The sequence below is a fragment of the Homalodisca vitripennis genome, chromosome 3 (genome assembly GCF_021130785.1).
Source record: "Homalodisca vitripennis isolate AUS2020 chromosome 3, UT_GWSS_2.1, whole genome shotgun sequence".
NCBI lineage: Eukaryota > Metazoa > Arthropoda > Insecta > Hemiptera > Cicadellidae > Homalodisca > Homalodisca vitripennis.
Genome location: NC_060209.1, coordinates 29,815,935 through 29,838,505, shown reverse-complemented (window position 1 = coordinate 29,838,505; position 22,571 = coordinate 29,815,935). Strand labels below are relative to the sequence as shown.

The following is a 22,571-nucleotide window of genomic DNA, read 5'->3' as shown; positions in this document are numbered from 1 at the left end:
ATCTTTGAAAGTCCTTTACAGCTTCATATTGTTGTTCTTAACAGATTTCCTCATTTTACCTTTGATTGTATAAAAGCCTCTCATGCTTTATTGAATATTTCTGAAATAAAAGTTTTTGGGATTCTTTTATTTGCTAATAATAATTTGCAGTTAAGTATTTAATTTATTTTTTATTCCTCCGTAGACTAATGGTTACAGTCTCGGCTCTCTAACTAAGAGATCACGGGTTCAAATCCCGGGGAGGGCCCATTATGTGTAGGCATAATAAATATGGTGAAGAATAATAAACAGTGTACATCGAAACCGGCATGGCTAACGTTTAGGCTCGAAAGAGAGAAAAAACATTCATTTTATAGGTATGTGAATTGCAAAGTAAAATGTGTCTCTAAGTAAAATGTAAAAGTCAATCGTCAAAGTTACCAAAGATTAGCAGAAGTAGTGGAGCGCATTGAGTGTAGCCTTCCAGTGTACATATAGGTACAGTAAAATGTGTAATACTTCCCGTTGCCGTAGCGTAGCTTATCTAACCAACTTGTGTTAACGTTTAAGTAATCAACAATACATGCTTATGTTCATTCAATCAACCATAAATTTATAGCTTTATATTATAAACACAGCGAGAATAAATGGATTTTGAGATTGTATAATTTTGTAATACTAGTAACACCTATGGTTGCTAAATTCGAAGATTAGTTTTTGTTGACTATGCTCGGTCATAAAACACCACGAGAACAGCTGATGTCGTAATCGGCGACCAAGAGTTTTTTATAGACTGTGGGCTGGGCATTGCAGACGACGTTAGAAGACTCGGTGTTGTGCTTTGTGGGTTAAGTGCCAACCTAGGGTGGCAAGAATGGATATGATATCAGAATAGGAAGTTAACCTTCAGTTTAAATTGAAACAAAATGATAAATTTTTAGTTCGTTTTTTTAAATTTTATTGGAGTGAGTGAAATGAAGAGTAAAACGATTGAGCTTTTTATAGAAAACATAGCCTAATTACTCAGTTTTTGTTAAACTAATGTAAAATATCTTCATGTACTTTGAAGGTTATTATTTTTAATGAATTTAAAATTGTAAGTGCTGACATTTAAAAAAGTATTTGTGTCCTACCGTTTTAAATTTAATCATGGTAATTGCAAGACCTTTTTCTCCTGTAATTATTAGGGGCACAAAGACATTTTGTAGAATACATGGCATATCTTTTTACAAAAAGTTAAATGGGTGCAAATATACTTTGTTTTGCAACATTCAAAGACACTTTGCAGATACAGTGTCAGCCAGTCAACAAGGACCAGTGCATGATTTAAATAAAAAGATATCAAACAAGGAACTGTTACCTGATGAACACCAATTGCGCATTGCTAAAGATCTCCAAAGGGTATTCAATGATATAAAAGCTTATTCACCACCAAGTGATAGCATTTTCACAAAATTATTTGGAAAAAAAGTAAAAAAAGGTTTTCCGAAAGGACTGTATATACATGGTGCTGTTGGAGGTGGAAAAACAATGCTCATGGATATGTTCTATCATTGCGTTGAGGTAAGAATTAAAAATGGGGTTTCTTAATGTGAGCTTATAAAACTCCGTTCCTAATAATTCTTGTCAGCCTATTTATGTGACATAACAAAAGTACAATATTAACTTGTTATTTTACGTTGAATATATTTAATATTTGAGGGTCATTCTAAAAGTTTTAAGGCTCCAGTATAATAATAAGCAGCCAAAGTTATTTAACATTAGCCTATATAATGTGTATTTTTTCAAATGTAACAAATAATGAATGTTCATCACCATTGTACTTGTGGTTATGAGTAGGGTACAATAAGCGGACCCGGTTTTTTATATCGAAGAATGTAAACATCGATACCTAATATTTGCATCTCAAATCCTAGACTATCAATCGATATAAAATTATCTATAGTCCTCAATAACAATCATATGTTTTAAATTAAAATATGAATTTAATATTTACAGTGATCAAACAAATTATTATAACCAAAATTAGGAAAACTGAAGGCGACTATATTTGCTCCTCTCACAGTTACAGTTTTTTTCTTTCCCACAAATTTCACATACGTTTTTCGGTACGAGTCCACAACATGTTGAACTCACGAAAAATATGTCTTATCATCTTTCAAAGCCTTGTCAATAATAGTTTTCTAAAATTGACTGCCATTTTTAATAATCAAATGTTGGCTACTTATATAAAATTGAAATATTACATTACGAGTATTATTTGAAAGTATTTACAGCTGTTGTTATAGATTATTTAAGTTAATTGTTTAAAATAATTAATCAGTATCGATTGATTATATTGATGGTTATGATTAAGTAATATTGTTTTCCAATTTCGATATAAAAAAACCGGGTCCCCTTATCGTACCCTAGTACCGTGGTTATTACTCAGGTACTTCACAATTGATTTTACTTTGTATTAATTTAGGTTGCAGTGGCCACCAACACAATCGAATCATGGTATTAGAAATATCTAAACTATCAAACATAAAAACATTTGAGCAATACAGATTCATAATTACTCATTGCCACCTGATTAATTGAATTCAGTAAAGTTAAATCATTTACGTACTGAGTAAGCTAATGGGATGAAATGTGATAAGCGGACCCGGTTTTTATATCGACTAGAATAATCATTGAAACTTAGTACTCATATATCGAATACGTGTTCATAATCAACATAACTATAGTCATGATAGCAATCATATTTGAAATTAAAATAATTATTATAATACACATAGTGACAATCTTATAAATAATAAATGAGCTATTGTTATCTGACTGTTATTATCTCTACAAGAAAATATGTTTATTATTGAACAATGTTTAAAACTGTTACAAGATTAAACCTTGTTGGGGGTGATCCATTCGAAAGCATTTTTTAAATGCTGTCAGACTTGTTTGCCCTGTAAAGTAATTGTAAGTTACTACACTGTTAAAATATAATATAAATGAATGTTAGTTATTTTATATAATTGTAAATACATACATTCTTTTACAAAAAAAATATAGTTTAACTATAATCTTTTAAATGCTGTAACGTAATTCAGTTCGACTTTATTACTCCAAATTGATTCAAAGTAAAATCGTGTGTGGAGTAATGACTGCAAGTATAATTGCGATGTACTTGTGTTCTTTGTGTCACAAGGATCAATATGTTTGTCAATTGTTTTGATTACAGTATAACATTTTATAAATATTCAAAGCCTAGATAGTTATTTATTGATCGTTAATATATTAATTGTTAGATGTAGAACTATATTGTTATTTGAAATAACCATTGCGTAATTTGGTTAGATATTTGTTTTCATTATTTTTGGATAGTCATGAATATTGAGGATTCAGTTGTGGCCGCTTATTATGCTGCAGCCATAATTTAAGACAATATTGTTAATTAATTAATTGTAAAAAGCTGACAAAAATGTATTTCAAATAGCTGTAATTAGAATGTTTTTGATTCAATAGTTTAAGGTATTTCCAATTACTAATTTATCGTGGTGGCTGCTTATTAAACTGCAATCCAGTTCTGAAATTTATGAAGAACTTTTGTGCTAGACTTACCAAACGTTAGGCATGTTCAAAGGCATCATTGCATCATTGCTCTTTTGAAGTTGGATTTTCCAACCATTTTCCACTTGACCCAGCAAGTCAAGTTTTGGAATGGAGTCAAAATATTCACTAATCTTAACATCAATTTTGGCTTCTGAATAAAACCAGTGACCGCGCAAACATTTCTTCTGATTGAAGAACAACTAGTAGTAGCAGATAGCGAGATCAGGTGAATAAGTGGGTGTTTCATCGTTTTTATGCCATTTTTGGTAAAACATTCTTAAGTTTTTGCACCTGTGTGAAAACAGATGTCAGTATGCAAATTTAACCATTAATGATTCCAAATCTTCAAGAACTTCTGAAAAGTGTTATTTAGTGTATCAACTTGCTGTGAAATTCATTTGTCCTCCAACTTAATAGCATTCACCAGTCTTGTACTTCTGAAAAAAATAATGAACAATACTTTCTTCACAGATTGTTTCTGGCAATTGTTTCTGTTGTTTCGTGACCATTTTTGGAGATAGCTCGTCTTTAAACACCCATACGCAGCCCTCTCCGTGAGTTGGAATGTGATAAAATGGTATGTACGTCTCATTACCAGTGAAAATTTAAAAAGTAATTCAATGAACAGAACATCATTATTAAGCAGTTGGAGAGTCTGCTGGCTGATTCGTAAGTGCTGTACTTTTTGTTCATCGGTCCAATTGTGAGGTGCCTATCAAGAACAAATTTTCCTGATTTTTAAAAAGTTAGCATTTATTTTATTGCTGCAGATCCAATCCCTAGGAAACTTCAGTCATTAAATAATCTATCCTCTTGGATCATAGCATACACCTAATCAACATTTTCTTCAGTGACAGTGGAATGCTGCTTTCTGAATGTTTATCTTGAAGTGAATTTGGCCCCTTCAAAATGATGAATACCACCTAAAAACAGTAGCACGAGATAGTGCTTCAGAACCAAAAGTAATTTTGATACATTCACCGTACTCCTTAGGATACAAACCAACTTGAAAATCATATAAAATGCTCTCATTACAACTCTTTGACATCACGAAATTGATTCTCCTCAACAGATGACACAAGTACACTGATGAATTCAAGTTTGTGTGAGGTGCTAAGTGGCGTTCAGAAAATAAGATACGAATGATAAGATAATTTCAGTACTGTATACATTGTTTGCCGGTATCTCAAAACTTTCAGAGTGACCTCGTAAAAGGCTATATTGATACTAAGTACTTGATAAATTATGATTGATGAAAAAAGTAGAAAGTCCAAACACTGAACAGTCAATATTATCAAGTCATACTAATAATTGCTTACAGAATTCTACTTTAGAGTAAACAGGAATTATAAATTAAGGTGCGGTGCTTTTTAATAAGAAAACTTCATACAAACAATATATATACACACTTTGATTCCTTGAATTAAGTATCTATGAGTACAAGCAGTCAAGCAACTCTAAAGGTTTGTAAGCTGCAAGGTTATAGAATATTTCCTAATAACTCAGACTTATTTCCACCTGACAAAATTTGGTACTTTGGTATTGTCTTAAGGCCACTTTTTTTGGAGGAGGGTTTCCTACTGGGAACTTAAAAACTACATCATTAGAATGAACAGACTTCATTTGACTTTGTATGAAAATTACATGTCATTATGACAAACGGTTCTTGTTTTCTGCTTCCCAAAAGGAAGCGATGTCGGCGAGAAGTAGGCTACTCTGTCCCTATCTACTACTTGTTATTACATGATATCAGTAGGTTTAGATTAGATACTTACCAACGTGATGTCGGGAAGGGACCGATCAGAAATGCCTTTGCCGCCACCCCACACTTCTGGAGAAAAAAGAAAAACATCCCCCATAACAGTACCTAAATCTAAGCTCAGATCATGTCAGGGCTCGTTAACTTTTTATATTTATAATACCTGTTTATTTAGACCAATAACAAATAGCAGATAGAGACAGAGTGGCCTCCTTTTCTCCGACTTCACTCCTTTTTGGGAGGCAGAAAACAAGAACCGATCGTCATAGTGAAATTTAGTTTTAAGAGAAAGTTAAATAAAGTCTGTTACTTTTAATAATGTAGTTTTTTAAGTGCCCGGTAAGAATACACTTCTAAAAATATTGGCTTACGGATAGTACCAAAGTACCCAAAATTTTACCTCAGTCATTTATCTAAATTTAAAATAGGGTGCTGAGAGTTTCTGATGCAATTATATAGGAACCTTTATTTTGCTTACAGATTTTAACTACCAATATTGTTTTTGAATGCTCCTTCAAACTAAACATTTATGAATTTTAACTTGAAATTTAATCAAGCATGAATTTGATTAATTAGATGTTTATAAACGTTCATCTCTTTGTTGCGTTTAATATCACTCAAGTACTTAACATATTCTGTACAGAATTTGACTATTCATAGATTAATGTCAATACTGCAAATACTATTTGTTGAGATGGAAGTATGATATCTGCCTTCTGTGTACTCACATGACAGTAAAAGATTGTTATTCCTACAATTATTGTACTATGCATATTTTTAGTATAATTGGTGCATTTCAGAGCAGCAGTAAAAGAAGAGTACATTTTCACGCTTTTATGGTTGATGTTCATGCAAGAATCCATGAGGTCCGTAAGGACATTGTTAGAGATGTAACAAGCACAAAGCCACAACCATTTGATCCAATACCTCCTGTAGCGAAAGCACTCAGTGAACAAGCTTGGATGATCTGTTTTGATGAATTTCAGGTAAGTCCAATTACATTAAGATTCTGTGATTTACCTGTTATTACTTTAACTCCATAACTGCTGGATTACTGACGTACTACTAACATCTTATTTGCGGGTTTTAAACCTGTTGGAGGGAAGGGAATAAAATATCCAGCTACTGTAATTAATTATATACTATTTACTCTTATCGAAATGTTATTTGTCTCAACATTTTGTTTACGTTTTAACTGTAAACATATCTTTGAATCAGTGTTTATAATTTCTGAATGTATGGAAGAGCGCAAGACATAGCACCATATATTGTCTTACATCACACTCAACAAACTGTTATTCATGGTTTCAACAACATTTTTATATCCTGTAATATTAATGAAAGATTACGTATCTCGCACAGTAAATAAATCACTTAGATATAAATTCAAAAAAACATACGCAAGTACACTGTAAAACCCAGTTACGCAATTGATACTCAACAGATCGTTTTCACCAGGACACGTTTTAATCTTTATTGAAATAAAATCAGTCTATTGCTGTCTATATATACAATAAAACTCTTTATATATATTTGTTCATTTCCGGGATCTCGTGCAAGAAACTGACAGTCCAATGTCTTGCACATGAGGTGTGCAAACATAAGAACATTCATTTATGTGTGGTTATATCTAGTAGATTAAAACCAACATTCATCATCCATATTTATGTAATAATATTATGTGACTCTATAACTGTTCTTAATGAATATGTAAATAAAGAAGTTTGTCTATTGTCTATTGTCTATGTAAGAAACCAGACACTATGTAATACATCAAATCAATATTAAATTGTACAATGTGTAAACTACAATATGTGTAATTTATAAGAAACCAATCATGTTTGTGATATTTGAATGTAGTTATTCATTAACTACATAATACTTCATATTTGGATTTTGTATCCAAAGAAAAATATTTATATGAAACAAAATCATAAAGTATAAGAGGTTCAAAATGTTAGGTAACTTTTTATGAAGGATATCTACCTAAATATTTATATAGGGATCAAATGTTATTTCTATTTTATTTTGTACATTATTATTTTTACCTTGATACGGATTTAATACAATTTATATTTTTTATTATAGGTAACAGACATAGCAGATGCGATGATTCTGAAAAGACTATTCACAGAACTGTTTGATCGTGGTGTGATTGTTGTGGCAACCAGCAACCGACCTCCGGATGATCTTTACAAGAACGGATTACAAAGGTCAAACTTTGTACCCTTCATCCAGGTTCTCAAGGATCACTGCGAGGTCTCCTGCCTGGATTCCGGAATCGACTACAGAGCCAAGGCGAACCCTGCCAGTGAGAAAACCTACTTTGTGTAAGTGCTAATGTACATTAGCAAGCAGTAATGTTATACAGCGGAGTTAGGGAGCGGCAGTATGATCTGGCAGTTTTCACTGCTGAACTGCGAGGTGAGTAGGTGGTGGAGGGGATAGCCCACACTTGGATATTTTTGTAGCCATAGAGTAGTGGTTGGCTGAGCACAGAGTGTTTGTTGTCCAGGCGTTTTTTAAAAGTGGCGATTTCTGTGTTGATGTTCGTGGCAGTTCCGTAGACGATTTGATGTGGCTCTAAGAGGACGAGTTCCTACTCGTAACACCATTATGCTCTGGGTGAGGAACTTCAGATCTACTGGTTCAACATTAAAACAGAAGTCGACAGGCCGTCCAAGGTTAGCCCGTTCGGTCACCAGTGAATATTTAACAAGTAAGAGGAGCTGTGGAAGCCTCATACTGCCAATGAGGTGATGAACTTTTTGAAGAGCAAGTTTAATGGCCAAATCGGCTTGAGTTTTGGACATATCGCATGGCCCACTCTCTCCCCTAGACCTTAGCATTTGTGATTTTTTTCTTGTTAAAAAAATCCTTAAAGCAAGGGTTTACACAAACAAATCCTGCACACAGGACACAAATTGAAAGTAGCCATAAGCCAAGAGGTCACAAACATTTCTCCCACAATATTACAGAATGGGTTCAACAGCTCCAGTGCAAAACTGGAAGAGTACATGGTGAAAGAAAGACATAGTTTAAAGGATCTTTAAATCTTAAACTGATCAGTTTGCTTGGTTTTATGTTATTTTTATTAATTTCCATGAATTAATAAAAACATATTGCTTTTGTAATAAGCAATAAAACATCTTTTACCACTTTTGATTGTTGTTTTAAATGTTACTTTATGAATTAATAAAGTTAAGGCAAGTTTTTTCCTATGTTCATATAATTCAACAAGCCGTAGAAGATACTACTTACTGTAATAATAGCCATGTCTAAGCACAGCATTCAATGCAATTTTTTTTCTTCAGTGTTTAATTCAATTCAACGTTATGCCTCTAAACCCTGTGTTAAGGCATTCTTAAAATTATAGTGAAAGGCATTAAAACATCCATGACACGTATAAAATGTTAGAACAATGTAAATAAGTTACTGTGGTTTGTATACAAAAGTTTTTTTTATTTGAATCTCAACCAAAAATTAATGTAGTTGATTATTTAAGTTAAAAAGTATTGTAGCGTGCACAAAAATGATTCTAAACGTTTGTTTTGCTGTGTTTGAACATTCAAGCTGTTAATTAAGATGATAGTGACTAGTTATGTAACTAATAACTCATACTACTTTCATGTTCTAATTGAAATTGGTATTCGTGTTTTGTATAACTCCCAGTTGAAATCATGGGCTAAATTAAATAGTACTAGAGCTTTAACCCTAATATCTTACAGTATTGACTTTTTAAATACATAATTTTATAATTAATTTTAAAAATGTAATGTTGAGAACTAATAAAAATGTAAGAATTACAAATTTGACCATTTTAGAAACATTTTCAATGTATTTTAAATGGTATTTACTTTTGGGATGTTTTTTATTCATCCTTTTAGTGCCAGAACATAATAAAAAATTTTGTCCAAAAAATCCCAAAGATTTTTTTCAAGGTACTGCTGAAAACTGCCGGATTTTTTGAATATTTCAGTGATTTTTCAACATTTTACTAAAACATCCATAAAATCAAAACGGTTTTAGATAGGTTCTTAATGTTTTTTTTTATTTTTTCTTTACAGGTAAATTATTTAATTAAAACCACCTAAAACATACGTATACTACTAATTTATTATATAAAAACTCACGCAAATGGTAACTACCAAAAAATATTTGAAAATTTTTCCAGTTTCATATGCAAAATAGTACTGGAAAGAAACAGTTAAACAGTTTTGCTTCCTTATAGGAAGGGATCTATTTATAGAGTTCTAATTTATACAATTAGAGTGACGTAATTTGTCTCCCAGTGGATAGTGTTTGTGTATAAGATCTTTGGTTCTGATCAAATTTTTCTCATGGGCATACTTTTAAGCCCATGAAAAAAAGCTATTTATTTTTTTTATTATTCATAAGATGTATAAAAGAACTATGATGTAAACAGAGCAAGCATATTATTGTTGTTAGGTAATTACGGCAGTTTAACATTTTTTTTGTTTTAATACAAATATGCCATAAAATTTGCTATTACTAATCATGGTGTGTAAAAAAAAGACACAATCCACAGTAAGACTTTATACTATTGTTACAAAATTATGTACATTAAATATTCTCTATTTTATTGAATGAAAATATAATAACCCCAATGTGTTGCAGGAAATCGGACAAGAACAATGATGCTGAAAGAGGAGTCAATAAAATATTCAAAATCCTATGTGCCCATGAAATCGACATCATCAGGCCTCGAGTGTTGAATATCCAAGGTCGCAATGTGACCTTTAATAAGACTTGCGGCCAAGTGCTGGACAGTACATTTGAGGAACTTTGTGACAGGGTAATTTCTATATACCTAGAATATTATTAGTACATCCTAGTATATCCAGTGCTGAATATCCTTAGTGTCAATGTGACCATCAATATAACTTGTGGCTAAGATCACATGTAAGGAGCTTAGTAATAGGGTAATATGTAGAATATTGTTAGTTCGTCCTGGTAATTACTATTTGTTTATGAGATCAACATCATCAGGTATCCAGTAATGAATTGTCAAGATCGCAATGTGATCTTCGGTAAGACTTGCTGCTAGTAGTACATTAAAAGAGCTTTGTGACATGGTAATGTTTGTATGTGTAAAATATTGTTGGTTTGCCCTTCAAAATAAAAGTTGCGAAACTCTAGAGAGCTTAATAAATCTTGTTTTAATCTCCACCATCAAATATCATCAGATTCTGAGACAGTTGCTGTTTTATCTCGGTTTAGTTCTTATGGCCAAGATAATGGTTGATAATAACCTGTTTGCATACCTCATTCAAAAAACTATGTACATATGTAGGTCTTTAACACATTCACTGCTGATGACAAAATTACCGGCGACAGAAAATGCAGGAATTTTGTTTGTTTTTTACTTACCCAAAATGGAGTCAGGATAGCCGAAAGGGTTGTCCAAGGTATTCCGGAAGCTTCATTGGCCGGAACGGGTGACGTCATGTCCGTTCCGAGTCTGCTCGTCATCTGCACCGGGTGCCAGTCCCCGTGTATGTGTTTGCTGCACACTAGGTTTCAGCACAAACACTCGCGAATTACACGTATAGCACATAAATGACTCGTAGATAGTACATAAATGACACGTAGATAGTACATCAATTACATGTATATATTACATATTAGTTCATATACACTACAAAAATATACAACATCAAAAACCGTTAACACTCCCCCCTCCCCAAGTAAAAATTAGAAAAAAAACTATATACATCCCTACCCACCGCCAAAGACTAAAAACTACTTATTTGTCCTCGTGATACTTATCAAAGCAACTGAGTTCACACAGACCTGGTTCGTCAGGGCACACTGCACAATAGTACACTGTTTCCTTACGCTTGCCTTCTTGGTAGCAAACGCGGCACCTCCGGGTAACTGACTTGCCGTTTCCTTTGCGCTTCGTTAGTTTGGAGAGAAGATGCATGCTGTTGCGCGTCGGTGTGATGAGCAGTGGGGCTTCCTTTGGAGGGAGCAGATCTTCAAGAACACGAACTCAAAGGTCATACAGGAACAGTCTATCTGAGGTGTACATGTTGTACAGGTAAAAAGAATTTACTTCAACAACCTGGAGAAAGTGCATTTCATTGCGACTCATTGTCTTCATCAGATGAAAAATTATCGTCAATAACATTATCGTCTTCCTCCATTATGAGTACATACACTTACACAGTCAACAGACAATATAATCCACTCACACAATATCGCAAAGCATACACAACAAACGAAATTGGCGAACTGGCGACGAATCGCACCAACTGACTCACTGAAACAGGCACACCTCGCTATGAGTGTTACAGCCTTCCCGGGTAACTGCTCAGCTCACACTGAGGCAATATGAAAGCAGCTGCCGTATGCTGAGCTTGCTTGTCCACCGCCTGTCACGCCATTTTCGCATGACGAGCATGCTCCTCACCCGCAGTGAATTTGTTAAGGACTACTTCAGTCGAAAAGCAAGAACCAGCTCTTGTTATGTTGTGCTCTTACAACAGCTCTTACAATGTTGGAAATATTTCCAATTTCAGATTTCCATTGGCATAGTTGAGTTTACCTTGTTTCCCCAATCAAGAAAATGTATATATACATTGTCTGAGAAGTCTATTTGATTAAAAAGCATGTACTTCCGGTTTGCCATGATTGAGTTTGCATTGTTGCCCCGATCAAATAAATATGTAGGTCTGAGAAGCCTACTTTGTTAAAAAAAAATGTATACTTCCAGCACTTGTAATATAATTTCAATATAAGTATTGAAGTGAAAAATCTCAATTTCCGGCTATTCAACAGACCATCTGAGGTACTAAACAGTACTTACATTAGTATGTTAAATCGTTCTCAAAATAATTGTGCAGAATTCTACACAGACATATCTTACAATGTAAGGGATAGTGTGAAAAGTTCCAACTTCCAGCTAGAATAGGGCAATTCTGGTGCAAAATCTCTGCCCTATATGTAATTTAGATTGGCTCAATATACTGGCTTCACTTTATCAGGAAAAGTTTTAAAACTGCAGCAGTTTCATGTGTATAAATTTAATATTCTATTGTGATTGTGATTTCAGTTGTCTAATGGGATCCAGTTCTCAGCTGAATCAGTATTTTTTTTACCATCCAACATTCCTTACTGAAATTATGTTAACCTAATATTGTTTATCGAAATATAACACCGGCCACCAAATGATGCCAAACCATAACTAATATTGGGAGTATCACCACACACTACAACAATACCTCTGGTGACACTGAAGTGATTTTTAATTACAATGTTTTACAAGTTTTCTTATTAGTGAGAACTATACAAAACTGTTTAAAATTTTTGTCAATGGCGGTGTATAAATTGTAATTGGTACGGTGGTTATCGCGAGATAACAGAATCAAGCAATGTTGAGCGTGACTGCTGCTTGAATGGGTGACCGCTGAGTGATCCTGTTCCTGCAAGTAGCTCGTCTGCCCGGCCATTGTTGGTGGTTCGGAAGTACCTTTAGCCGTTGGTCCCCAGTTTGTGTTAGAGAAGGCTTCTTAGTCTTGTAAAATAAGACATTCTTTACTTTACTTTTTAATTTATTATTTTTATCGATTATTACAATACCTTGTTTAAATTTGTTGTAGCCACTCGGAGCTCACGACTATCTACAATTGTCACAGGCGTTCCACACCGTCATCATCAGAGACGTCCCCATTCTGAGTCTCAAAAACCGGTCCCAAGTGCGCAGATTCATCACACTCATAGACACACTCTATGATCATAAGGTGAGTTTTAAACATGACGTTACATTCCATATAGGTGTAAAACATATAAATGCATTCTACACAAGTTTCATCATAACACTGCATTCTGAAAAGACAAATTCTAATCCTCTCTATTGAAACAAAGTGTAAAATGTTAGTGAGTGCTATGTATAGTAAAAGATTATTTATTATTTGCTTTCTAAGATCAATTTATCCTTAGAAACACTGACTATAGTCCAATTACCAGGAAAACTTAGATTATTAACTGTTTTTCATGAGTTTAGAAACACTTTTTTTGTTTTTGTACGTTATACAGAGTGTTAATGAACTTTCCGGTAGTACTTTGGGATTTCTTCTTTCAAGACAAACAAAAACGCAATATAAACGTGCTTAGTTTACTGTTGTAGGACTATGGAAGGTGTCTAATTTTAAAGATATGATCAACACGTTGACTACCAATTAAAATTCAAATATTAGTTAAATTAAGTATCCTAAGGTACTGAATTACTTTTTCATTGTGTGGTTGTGTAGGATAAATTAAAAATATTAAATGACCATAATATAAAGTGTTAAATTTGTATTTCATTATCTTATATTTTAAGTATTTAGTTGCCTAGCAACAATTGGATTCATACCAGATCTAATGGATCGGCCGAAGTCTTTCAGGCCGATATGCCTGTCCTCCTTCCTTCTCAAAACCATGGAGAAAATGGTTGCCAGGTTTGTTTGGGAGGGAGCTCTTCTGGAGCGACCTTTGCATCCTAACCAGCATGCCTACACTCCAGGAAAGTCATGCGACTCGGCCCTGCATCAATTGGTATGCAGGATTGAGAAGACGCTGGCGGCAAAAGAGGTAGCTATAGGAGTCTTTTTAGACATTGAAGGTGCCTTTGATAATACAGCCACTCAGGCAATTATCAATGCGGTCTCGGGACGTGGCGTTGATGGTCAGGTGTGTGACTGGATAGGGGCCTTGCTCACGGACAGGGTTGTTGTTTCAACCCTCATGGGAGCAAGTGTTAGTGCGAAGGCTACGAGGGGCTGTCCGCAGGGCGGCGTCCTCTCTCCTCTTCTGTGGAACCTGGTTGTGGATGACCTGCTAAATTCTTTGAATAGCAGCGGTGTCTTTGCACAAGGGTACGCAGATGATATTGTGATTCTTGTGAGTGGCAAGTTCAACACAACAATCACGGAACTGACCAATGCTGCTCTGAACATGGTGGGAAACTGGTGTGATAAGGTTGGCCTCACCGTCAACCCCACCAAGGCTGCCGTGGTTGCCTTTACCAGGAAGCGACGGATGGAGGGCATTGGTCCCTTTCTATTTAAAGGCTCACCCGTTGAGCTGAAGCCTGAGGTCAAGTACCTGGGTGTGATCCTAGATAGGGTTCTAAACTGGGGACCTCATCTGGAAAGGGTCATTGCCAGGGGTAGTGGTCTCTAATGCAATGCAGACGTGTGATAGGTGGGCCCTGGGGACTGAAGCCGAGGCTCTTGTACTGGCTTTATGTTTCCGTGGTCAGACCTGCTCTAATGTACGGAGCTGTCGTATGGTGGCCAAAAACGGAAGCCAAGACGGTGGTAGCACGTCTGGCAGGTATCCAAAAGATGGCACTCTAAGACTCCCGGGGACTCTGGTCGGGCTGCAGCGGTGGGCACTGCAGAATTGGCACTCTGATACAGGAGGATGTTTTGCACATGATCTCTGATCAGATGCCACAAAAGTTTTCCTTTGACAAACCCTTTAGGATTATTTTACCCTCAAGGGATGATTGGTCAGAGGGGAAGCAACCTCTTCCACCAGCGGAGCTCGAATGGTACGCAGACGGCTCTAAAACAAAAAGCGGCACAGGCGCTGGAATTCTGGGAGTGAGACCATGTAGGGAGCTGGTGGTTCCTATGGGTCCGTATCCGACAGTCTTTCAAGCGGAGGTCGCAGCCATTATGGAATGTGCTCGTGAGAATCTTCGTCTGCGATATAGGGGCAAGACGATTAACATTTTCACGAACAGTCAGGCAGCGCTGATGGCGCTGGATTCTTGCACAATCAAATCCAAACTGGTTTGGGATTGCTATCAGACAGTTTCCTCCCTTGCCAGAATCAACAATGTAACCGTTTGTTGGGTTCCTGGTCATGAGGGGATTCCTGGGAACGAAAGAGCTGATGCCCTGGCCAACCAGGGCTCAGCAACAATTATGACGGGCCCTCAACCATTCTGCGATGTTCCAAGGTGTGAATCCTCTAGGGTTGTCTCGAAATGGATTCGCGCGGAGCATGGGAGAAGGTGGAGGTTGCATCCGGGTTTTAGAGTGAGTAGAATGGTATTACAGTCACCTTCCTCCAAGGTGGCCTCGGACCTTCTCTCATTAAACAGATCAATGTCTTCTAAGGTCATTGGTCTCATTACGGGGCATGGTCACCTGAAGAAGCATCTACACAGAGTTGGCATCCTTCAGGAGGATCCGCTCTGTGGAAGGTGTAATGAGCAGGAGGAGACTGCTGAGCACCTGCTCTTTGATTGCCCTGCAATAGCAAGAGAGCGGTATGCCATCTTTGGTAGCTTGAACAGGGGTGGCGAGTTTTCCCAGGAGAACTTGATAGGTTGTTTTCGACGGTTTGTTGAACTGCTGAAGTTGTAGACTGGTAGGCCTCATGGTGTTTCCGGGGTGCGCAAAAGGCCCTTGAGGCTTAAGTGCATGGCAGTAGGCCGCCCCAAGGAAAAAAAAAAAAAAAAACACTAAAAATAAAATTATGTGGATCATTATCATGCCGGCCACTCCCAAGTTCGAGGGTTAGGCTGTGTCAAATAATTTTCTTAAATTTCTTCATCGCTATTTTCACTCAAAATTTCGTCATCAAAGTTTCCATCACGCACTTAATTTTTACTTTCACTGTGTATGTTCTCCACAAAGTTACTAAAACTATATCTCTATATCTTTGCCTTTATGGCTTAATCAGAAAAATATCAAATTTTATTTTATTTCATCTTTTAAATATTCAAAAAGTATACACTTTACAAAAAAACTAGAAAGCGTTTGGATGTGTAGACATCTTCCATAGTTCTATAATAAAAAATAAGAAAGCAAAACTGTATGCTGTTTAACATTGTTGTTATGGATAAGAATTTTTCTACAGCCAGCTCTTAAACTTTTTATTGAAAATGGCTTGTATTTTTTTTTTTTTTTTTATAACCAGTAAAGCTGATCAAATATGGAAATAATTTTGGATTGGACAATATTGTTAGTTAAAACGAATTTTTCACACACATATGATTATGTTATATGATTTGTAAAGTGTACAAGAATTATAACAAAAATAGTGTTTTAATCTATTAAAAGTTTTAATGTTTGGATATAAACTAAAAGACATGAAATTCAAATTAAAGTGTACTGACCATCTTTATAACATTTACATTCATACAAATTTTTGAGAAATTCTCTTCAATTAATATATGGTAAAAAAATCATTCATCTAGTTCAGAACAAAGTAAGTATAATGTACCACTACTCCACCATTACCATTTACTTAATTTTTAACTACTTACTTACTGACCTAGTTCATTTATACTTAAATTTGTCTTCACCTCGACAACATCGGATTTGATCCTATGCTTCCTCTTCATGTCCTCCAAGTATCTCAGAAAATCAAAAATTTACTATTAAAGTCTGTTTGAATTTAGCAATTTACGGTTGGTATTTTTTCCAACATCGAGAATGTTTTTCCACAACTATTCACCATTTTTTGTGGTTAATTGTAATTGTACAGTTGGTATAATTGTTAACTAGGTATTAAAACTCATAACAAGGTATAGTAAGAGCTTATATAAAAGATAAGTTATATAGAAAATAGCTTGATGTTTTCTTTTAAATTGATAAATTTATAAGAAGTGTAAATTTATTGAGTATTTTTTCTTTACAAAAAGTAGTTACTCTCTGAACAAGCCTCGTAATAACATGACAAAACAATCAGTTTGTTATTATTATACAATACGTAGATATTTTCAGAAATTTTATAATATGTCATTTATACTAGGTTCTTACAAGCATACTGAAATACTGAAACCACTAATTTATAGATAACTCATTGTTTGTAGGTACGAGTGGTAATATCAGCTGATGCACCACACAAAACACTCTTTGTCGCACACGGGGATGATGAATACACAGATGAGAAGAGGATGCTCATGGACGATCTGAATATAACTCGTGGTTCGGTCAGTGTTACATCATAATTACTGTATATTGGTAGTAGTCAAGTATTAGTTTTAGTCTTTAAAAAGATTGTTTAATTTTTCAGGGTGAAGCGAAAAAAAGGGTAAAGAATGTCTTATTTCACCAGGCAAAGTTAGGGCTAAGAAGTCATCTGACACTCTAGGACCTTCTCCTTTTATTTATATTGTAATAGCATAGGTTTGTTTGTATCTCAAATGTGTATTTTAAGTGAATAATTCTATTTATATTTGTATTCTTTGTGTATGCTGTATAACTGTAAAAAAGTCTTTAAAAATATGTAGAAAAATGTAGCATAAGCATGAAATTTTATAAAAAATGGTAATAACATTTTTGTGTTTTCTAATTTTATAAAATGAAAGTTTATAAAAAGTGATAATAACATTTTTGTTTTTTTTCAAATTTGTAAATGTGTTAGTTAAAAACAAAATTTACTAAAACTTGTTTGTATTTTCCATATTATTTTCAATAACATAACAGAAAAAATTTAAAAACCAATAAAACATCTTTACGTATAATCCTTTCTCCAAACCATTGTTTTACCAGGTTTTTCTCTTTAGCATCCATCTCTGCTAAACAACCCATTCATAATGATGTACATCTTGAGCTAAGCTTACAGTAAAAACTCCTTGTAGATCATTCTCCATTGGATGTCTACTACCTTATATTGCAGAATTACCGGCACTTTAAGCGTGTGACTTTAGTGATTGGTGACGGCACTCAAAGGGTTAACTTAATAGGATTTTTATTGCACATTATTTTTTTCTAATTAACTATTACAAAAAAAAAGTAGTACAGGTACTTTTAAAAATTATCAATTTTTTGTTTTACTCTTCGCCACATGATTAAATACTCTTATAGGTTAGAAATAGTTGTGATCTTATTTGTTACACCTTTTGCAGGAAAATGCTACAGCTAATATTTTTACGGGAGACGAGGAGATATTTGCGTACGACAGAACAGTTTCTCGCCTTTCGGAGATGCAAACAATGGAATACTGGCAACAGTGGGATAAACTGAGATGAAGGAATATTTATTTGCCACATAGACAACAGTACTTAGTAATAATTAGGTGTATGGCGTAAGTGCCTTAAGTTATTAATGTTTATAGCAAATTTAGTATTCTGTATTATGCCAAGCCTTTGCTGTGCACAATTTGTTACCATTAGTGCTCTAAGTTAACAGATAAGTTACTGTAGTTGGCTTATATTAGATTATTCTATATAGTTGTTGTATTCTAACTCCCAAAATATTTTATAGGTACGGCTAAGCAATGGATTTAATTGTGAAATCACCAGAAATGTACAGTCTTTTGCATGTACAGCCATCTAAAAGTTAAACTTATAGTTACAATGGGATAAACACACACATGATTATTTTTACTGTCATCACTTTATTTTTATTACAATTTGTATGATTGTGTTTTAATTTCAACACAACTTTGAATATTGTGGTGTAATAATTTACATTTATTATTTACATTTACAATGTAATAATTACTTATCAGTCTTATTTTATTGGAAAATAAATATCTTTAGTAGTTACAGTACTATATTACAGTGCAAGTACAACCTACTTAGAGTCAAAGGTATATAAAGTAAGGAAATTGTATATAATTGACTGATGTCTTTTCGATTTGGAATATTGAGTTGTTTTACAATAGTTACATTGAATTTACGGCTTGATGAACTTTATTTTAGTCCATTTTTTTTTTTTTTTTATTGGAGGAATACTTGGTTGTGAATTTGCTGACTAATGAGGAAAATTAGATGTCCTATTAGAAAAGAAGTTATTTAAACCATGTCTAACCACATTAAAACCATCTTTCTTCATCTCTTCAGAGAAACTTCACCATATTCCACAGTTATCTTTAAAGAAGGAAAAACCAAGTGAAAATAAATAGGTAATTCCCGATATGAAAATTTGTCACTAGAAACAATATTTTATATAGGACAGGTATTTTAAACAGTACTACAAAACACTTTGAACCAATAGGTGACCAAAATTTACCACATGTTTGTAGGGAAAGCTCTTGTTTCTCGGAATATTAAGCAACTGTTTTCAGGAAATAAACACAACTATTAGATTAAAAACTTAACTATTTAGATAATATATTATAAATTTAACATTTAATACCACCAGAAGTCAAAAAAGAAAAATTTACTCACTCAAAGCTAATTTTATACTTTGTTAAAAAAAAATATCTGAATCAAGATGCTATTCTTACAAAGAAATTTGGTGGGATTAAATATACAAAAGGAATATAAGAATTTCTAATTTTCACTCAATAATAGTGTATCGTAATTTAATTCAACAATTTTTGAACGTACATTGTGATTGACAAACCAAATAACAATGAAAATGGCACAAAATTCTCATTACATTAGGGAACATTTATAGTATTAACATAGTAAATGTAGTAGGAGCTTCATGCCATCGTCCTGTTGGAGAAGTCTGAGACTATTTTATTATTATTTACTTTATCTTCACTATTTATTTATAAGAGTTGCCTTTAGTGAAATAACTGAGGAGTTTTTTCCGATAAGAACAATGTTAAACCTCATGCATTTTACAGCTTTATCTTTAGTCGTAGAATGTGAGAGATATCTCATTTTAACACTTTCACTGCCACCTCCTCGTTTTGACAACTTTCGTATACTGCCACCCATTTTAATGATTTTTAAAATAAATATAATTTTTTAACCAATTTTAACAAAACCATGGGACTTATATTTTTTCAAAGATGAATTCTTCCTCGTTCTACACAAATGCTCATGTATAAATATTTTCAAACAGAATGTCTTGTTTTAAAACATAAAAATATAATTTTTTTAGAATAAAAAGTTGACCGAAAAACATCACCATGTATGTGAATAACATAAATATATGTCTCAATTGTCTCATTTGCTGTATTCAGTATTTTAATTACTGTCACTATAGCTACAAATATTTACAATTGAAATCCACTTATGTTTAATTTTTTTTATTGTAGGGCCTTAACCCACTTGTTCCAGGACCATCATCAAAATCTTCAACAAAAGCTGGAAATAAATAAAAAACTGTAAAATTCTGTAATAAACCATTTATTTATAAAAACACAAGGATACAGGTTTTTATTACTATTATGCTGATATTTGCTTTTTTTGGGTAAAAATCACTGTCAACAAGTCCATCGGTAGTAAAATCAGGATCATTATCTGTGTCACTTTGGAATAAATCATCACTTTCACTGTCACGATTTATTGTATTTACAATATTGTTGTAAACTAAAGTAATAGCAAGCGAATCAATAACAATGCAGGTGACGAATTAGCAGAGAACGACAACAAAAGTCAGAGCAACTGCGACGTAACAACAAGTTCGTAAAAAACCACTTTTTTCTGATATTCCAGATGACTGCCAACAACATTTCCATAGATCATAATCCATAGAGTAAGAAATAAAAAAATGGAAATACCGAATGACTTTCAATGCCGTTTGAATGCATTTTTATTACTGTAAATGTCAGCACCGTCAAAAGACGTTTTCATGTGTTTCATGACTAAAGAATTCCATGTGCGACATCAAATGACATTGTTGGCAGTGAAAGTGTTAAAGATATAATTAACACATCCAAAGTCTTTGTTTTAAGTTTGTTATTCGTGATGGATGATTTGAGAGTATAATAGTATTTCAGACATTTACCATCATATAGATAAAGAATACATATGGATTGTATCTTTAAAATATCTCATAATTCTATGACTAAAAATGAAGCTGTGAAAGTGCATGAGGTTTCACATTATTCTTATAGGCCTGTATTCAAGATGGCCGCCATTAAAACCACCACTTAAGTATGTTTTTTTTTTAGGTCTTAACCCTCATGTCTTCGTCTTCTACACTGGTTTCTTCCATTTATATTTATACATTTAAGGATGCTTCATAGTCAATTCTGTTCCATCTTCCTAATAATGTATATTTTATTAGAATTTTCTTGATCGTGCAAGAATTTTATTCAGGTGGTGGTAAATAACTAAAATTATCTGCTAGTCCTCGGAACAGCCAAACCTTCTTTAAAAAATATATCGTTGTATCTTTAGATAAATATCTCTATCTTCTGAAATTGTTTGTATTGGGAAAAGAACATTCAACTACAAGTAAAATTATAGAATGGAAAGAGACCTGTATATTAAGACTTCTAGGCTGGCTTAGGTAATTTGTTGAAATCAACTAAAAATCACATATTTTGCATTAGCAACTGTCAACCTTGGGCTAATAACATCTTTTCTGGTTCACTCTGCTGCCTATAATTGTTTACATAATTATATTCTAGAAATTTTTCGGTGTCGCTCTGGATAGCCATCCTCAACTAATGTTAAACTGAAACTTTAATAAAAAAGGCTTTGTTTGTACACAGGTGTGTTGATCAATATGCCAACAACTGACTATGATCAATATACTTCATTTCTTACAGACTGCCAGGTTTTCATTAATTTAATTATATCTTCTTTATTTTCTTTCTTGATCGTTTCTATGATTTCTCTTATTGTCATTAGGTAATAATATGGAATTTTCACTAGTACTTGCATGTTACTGTTGATTCAATACAATGATAGTTACCGCATAATTATTGGCATCAGCAAGGAGAGGAGCTGAAACTCTTAGGCTAGTTAAGTGTTCCAATCCCTTGAAGAGGCAGGGCTGGCAGAAACACTGCAACTGAGATTTTTCTCAGTAAGGTAAGAGTAGGGCATACAATAGATCACAGTTGCACTGCACTTCTCTCCCCCCAAACTGAATACAGCACAATACCATAATAACTTACTTTATTCTTACCTCTACCATGTCATGTCCTCGCTCAAGAGATTTTCTTATACACGTTTCATAAAAACACATGGAGGATTAGGCTCCTTATATACTCCTACCATTAGATATAGTGAACATTAGAACAAAATGGAAACAGCCTACTTATAATATTAACAGCCATTAGGTTTAGTTTAGCATTGTAAATTAATATATAAGAATCATCAACATTTTAATATACATATTGTAATTTTATATTGATAGTATAAGATGACAGTAAATTATTAGTGCAAACCCTGTAAGTGGTAAAAGTCAGTCAACTAACCAACGGAAATGTAATACTTGTGCTCCATGATTTTCAAACTAAGATAAATCCTTACAAGAGTTATACCTAAGAAAAAATGAAATTCCAAGTAATCATTTGTATGTATTGAACACCTTTAATACGTATGGTCTTTAAAAAAAAATTAAATATAAATAGACCC

The 22,571-nt window shown here is 33.7% G+C and overlaps 1 protein-coding gene across 3 annotated transcripts; it reads left to right on the top strand.

The window, feature by feature from the left end:
• Nucleotides 1–776: 776 nt before the first annotated feature.
• On the top strand, nucleotides 777–22,472 carry LOC124356740 (putative ATPase N2B). 3 transcript variants are annotated; one of them, XR_006921888.1, is made up of 8 exons: nucleotides 777–1,542; nucleotides 6,130–6,315; nucleotides 7,418–7,659; nucleotides 9,968–10,145; nucleotides 12,955–13,095; nucleotides 17,169–17,288; nucleotides 18,207–18,385; nucleotides 20,297–22,472. XR_006921888.1 is itself a non-coding variant. In XM_046807925.1 (7 exons), exons 1-7 carry the CDS (start codon nucleotides 1,129–1,131, stop codon nucleotides 18,327–18,329), a joined length of 1,404 nt encoding a protein of 467 aa, XP_046663881.1. In that variant the 5' UTR covers nucleotides 777–1,128; the 3' UTR covers nucleotides 18,330–22,472. The 3 variants fall into 3 exon arrangements, 2 of the variants coding, with proteins under 2 accessions (XP_046663881.1, XP_046663883.1); XM_046807925.1 differs by having other exon boundaries at nucleotides 18,207–22,472; XM_046807927.1 differs by having other exon boundaries at nucleotides 1,347–1,542; nucleotides 6,135–6,315; nucleotides 18,207–22,472.
• Nucleotides 22,473–22,571: the final 99 nt, after the last annotated feature.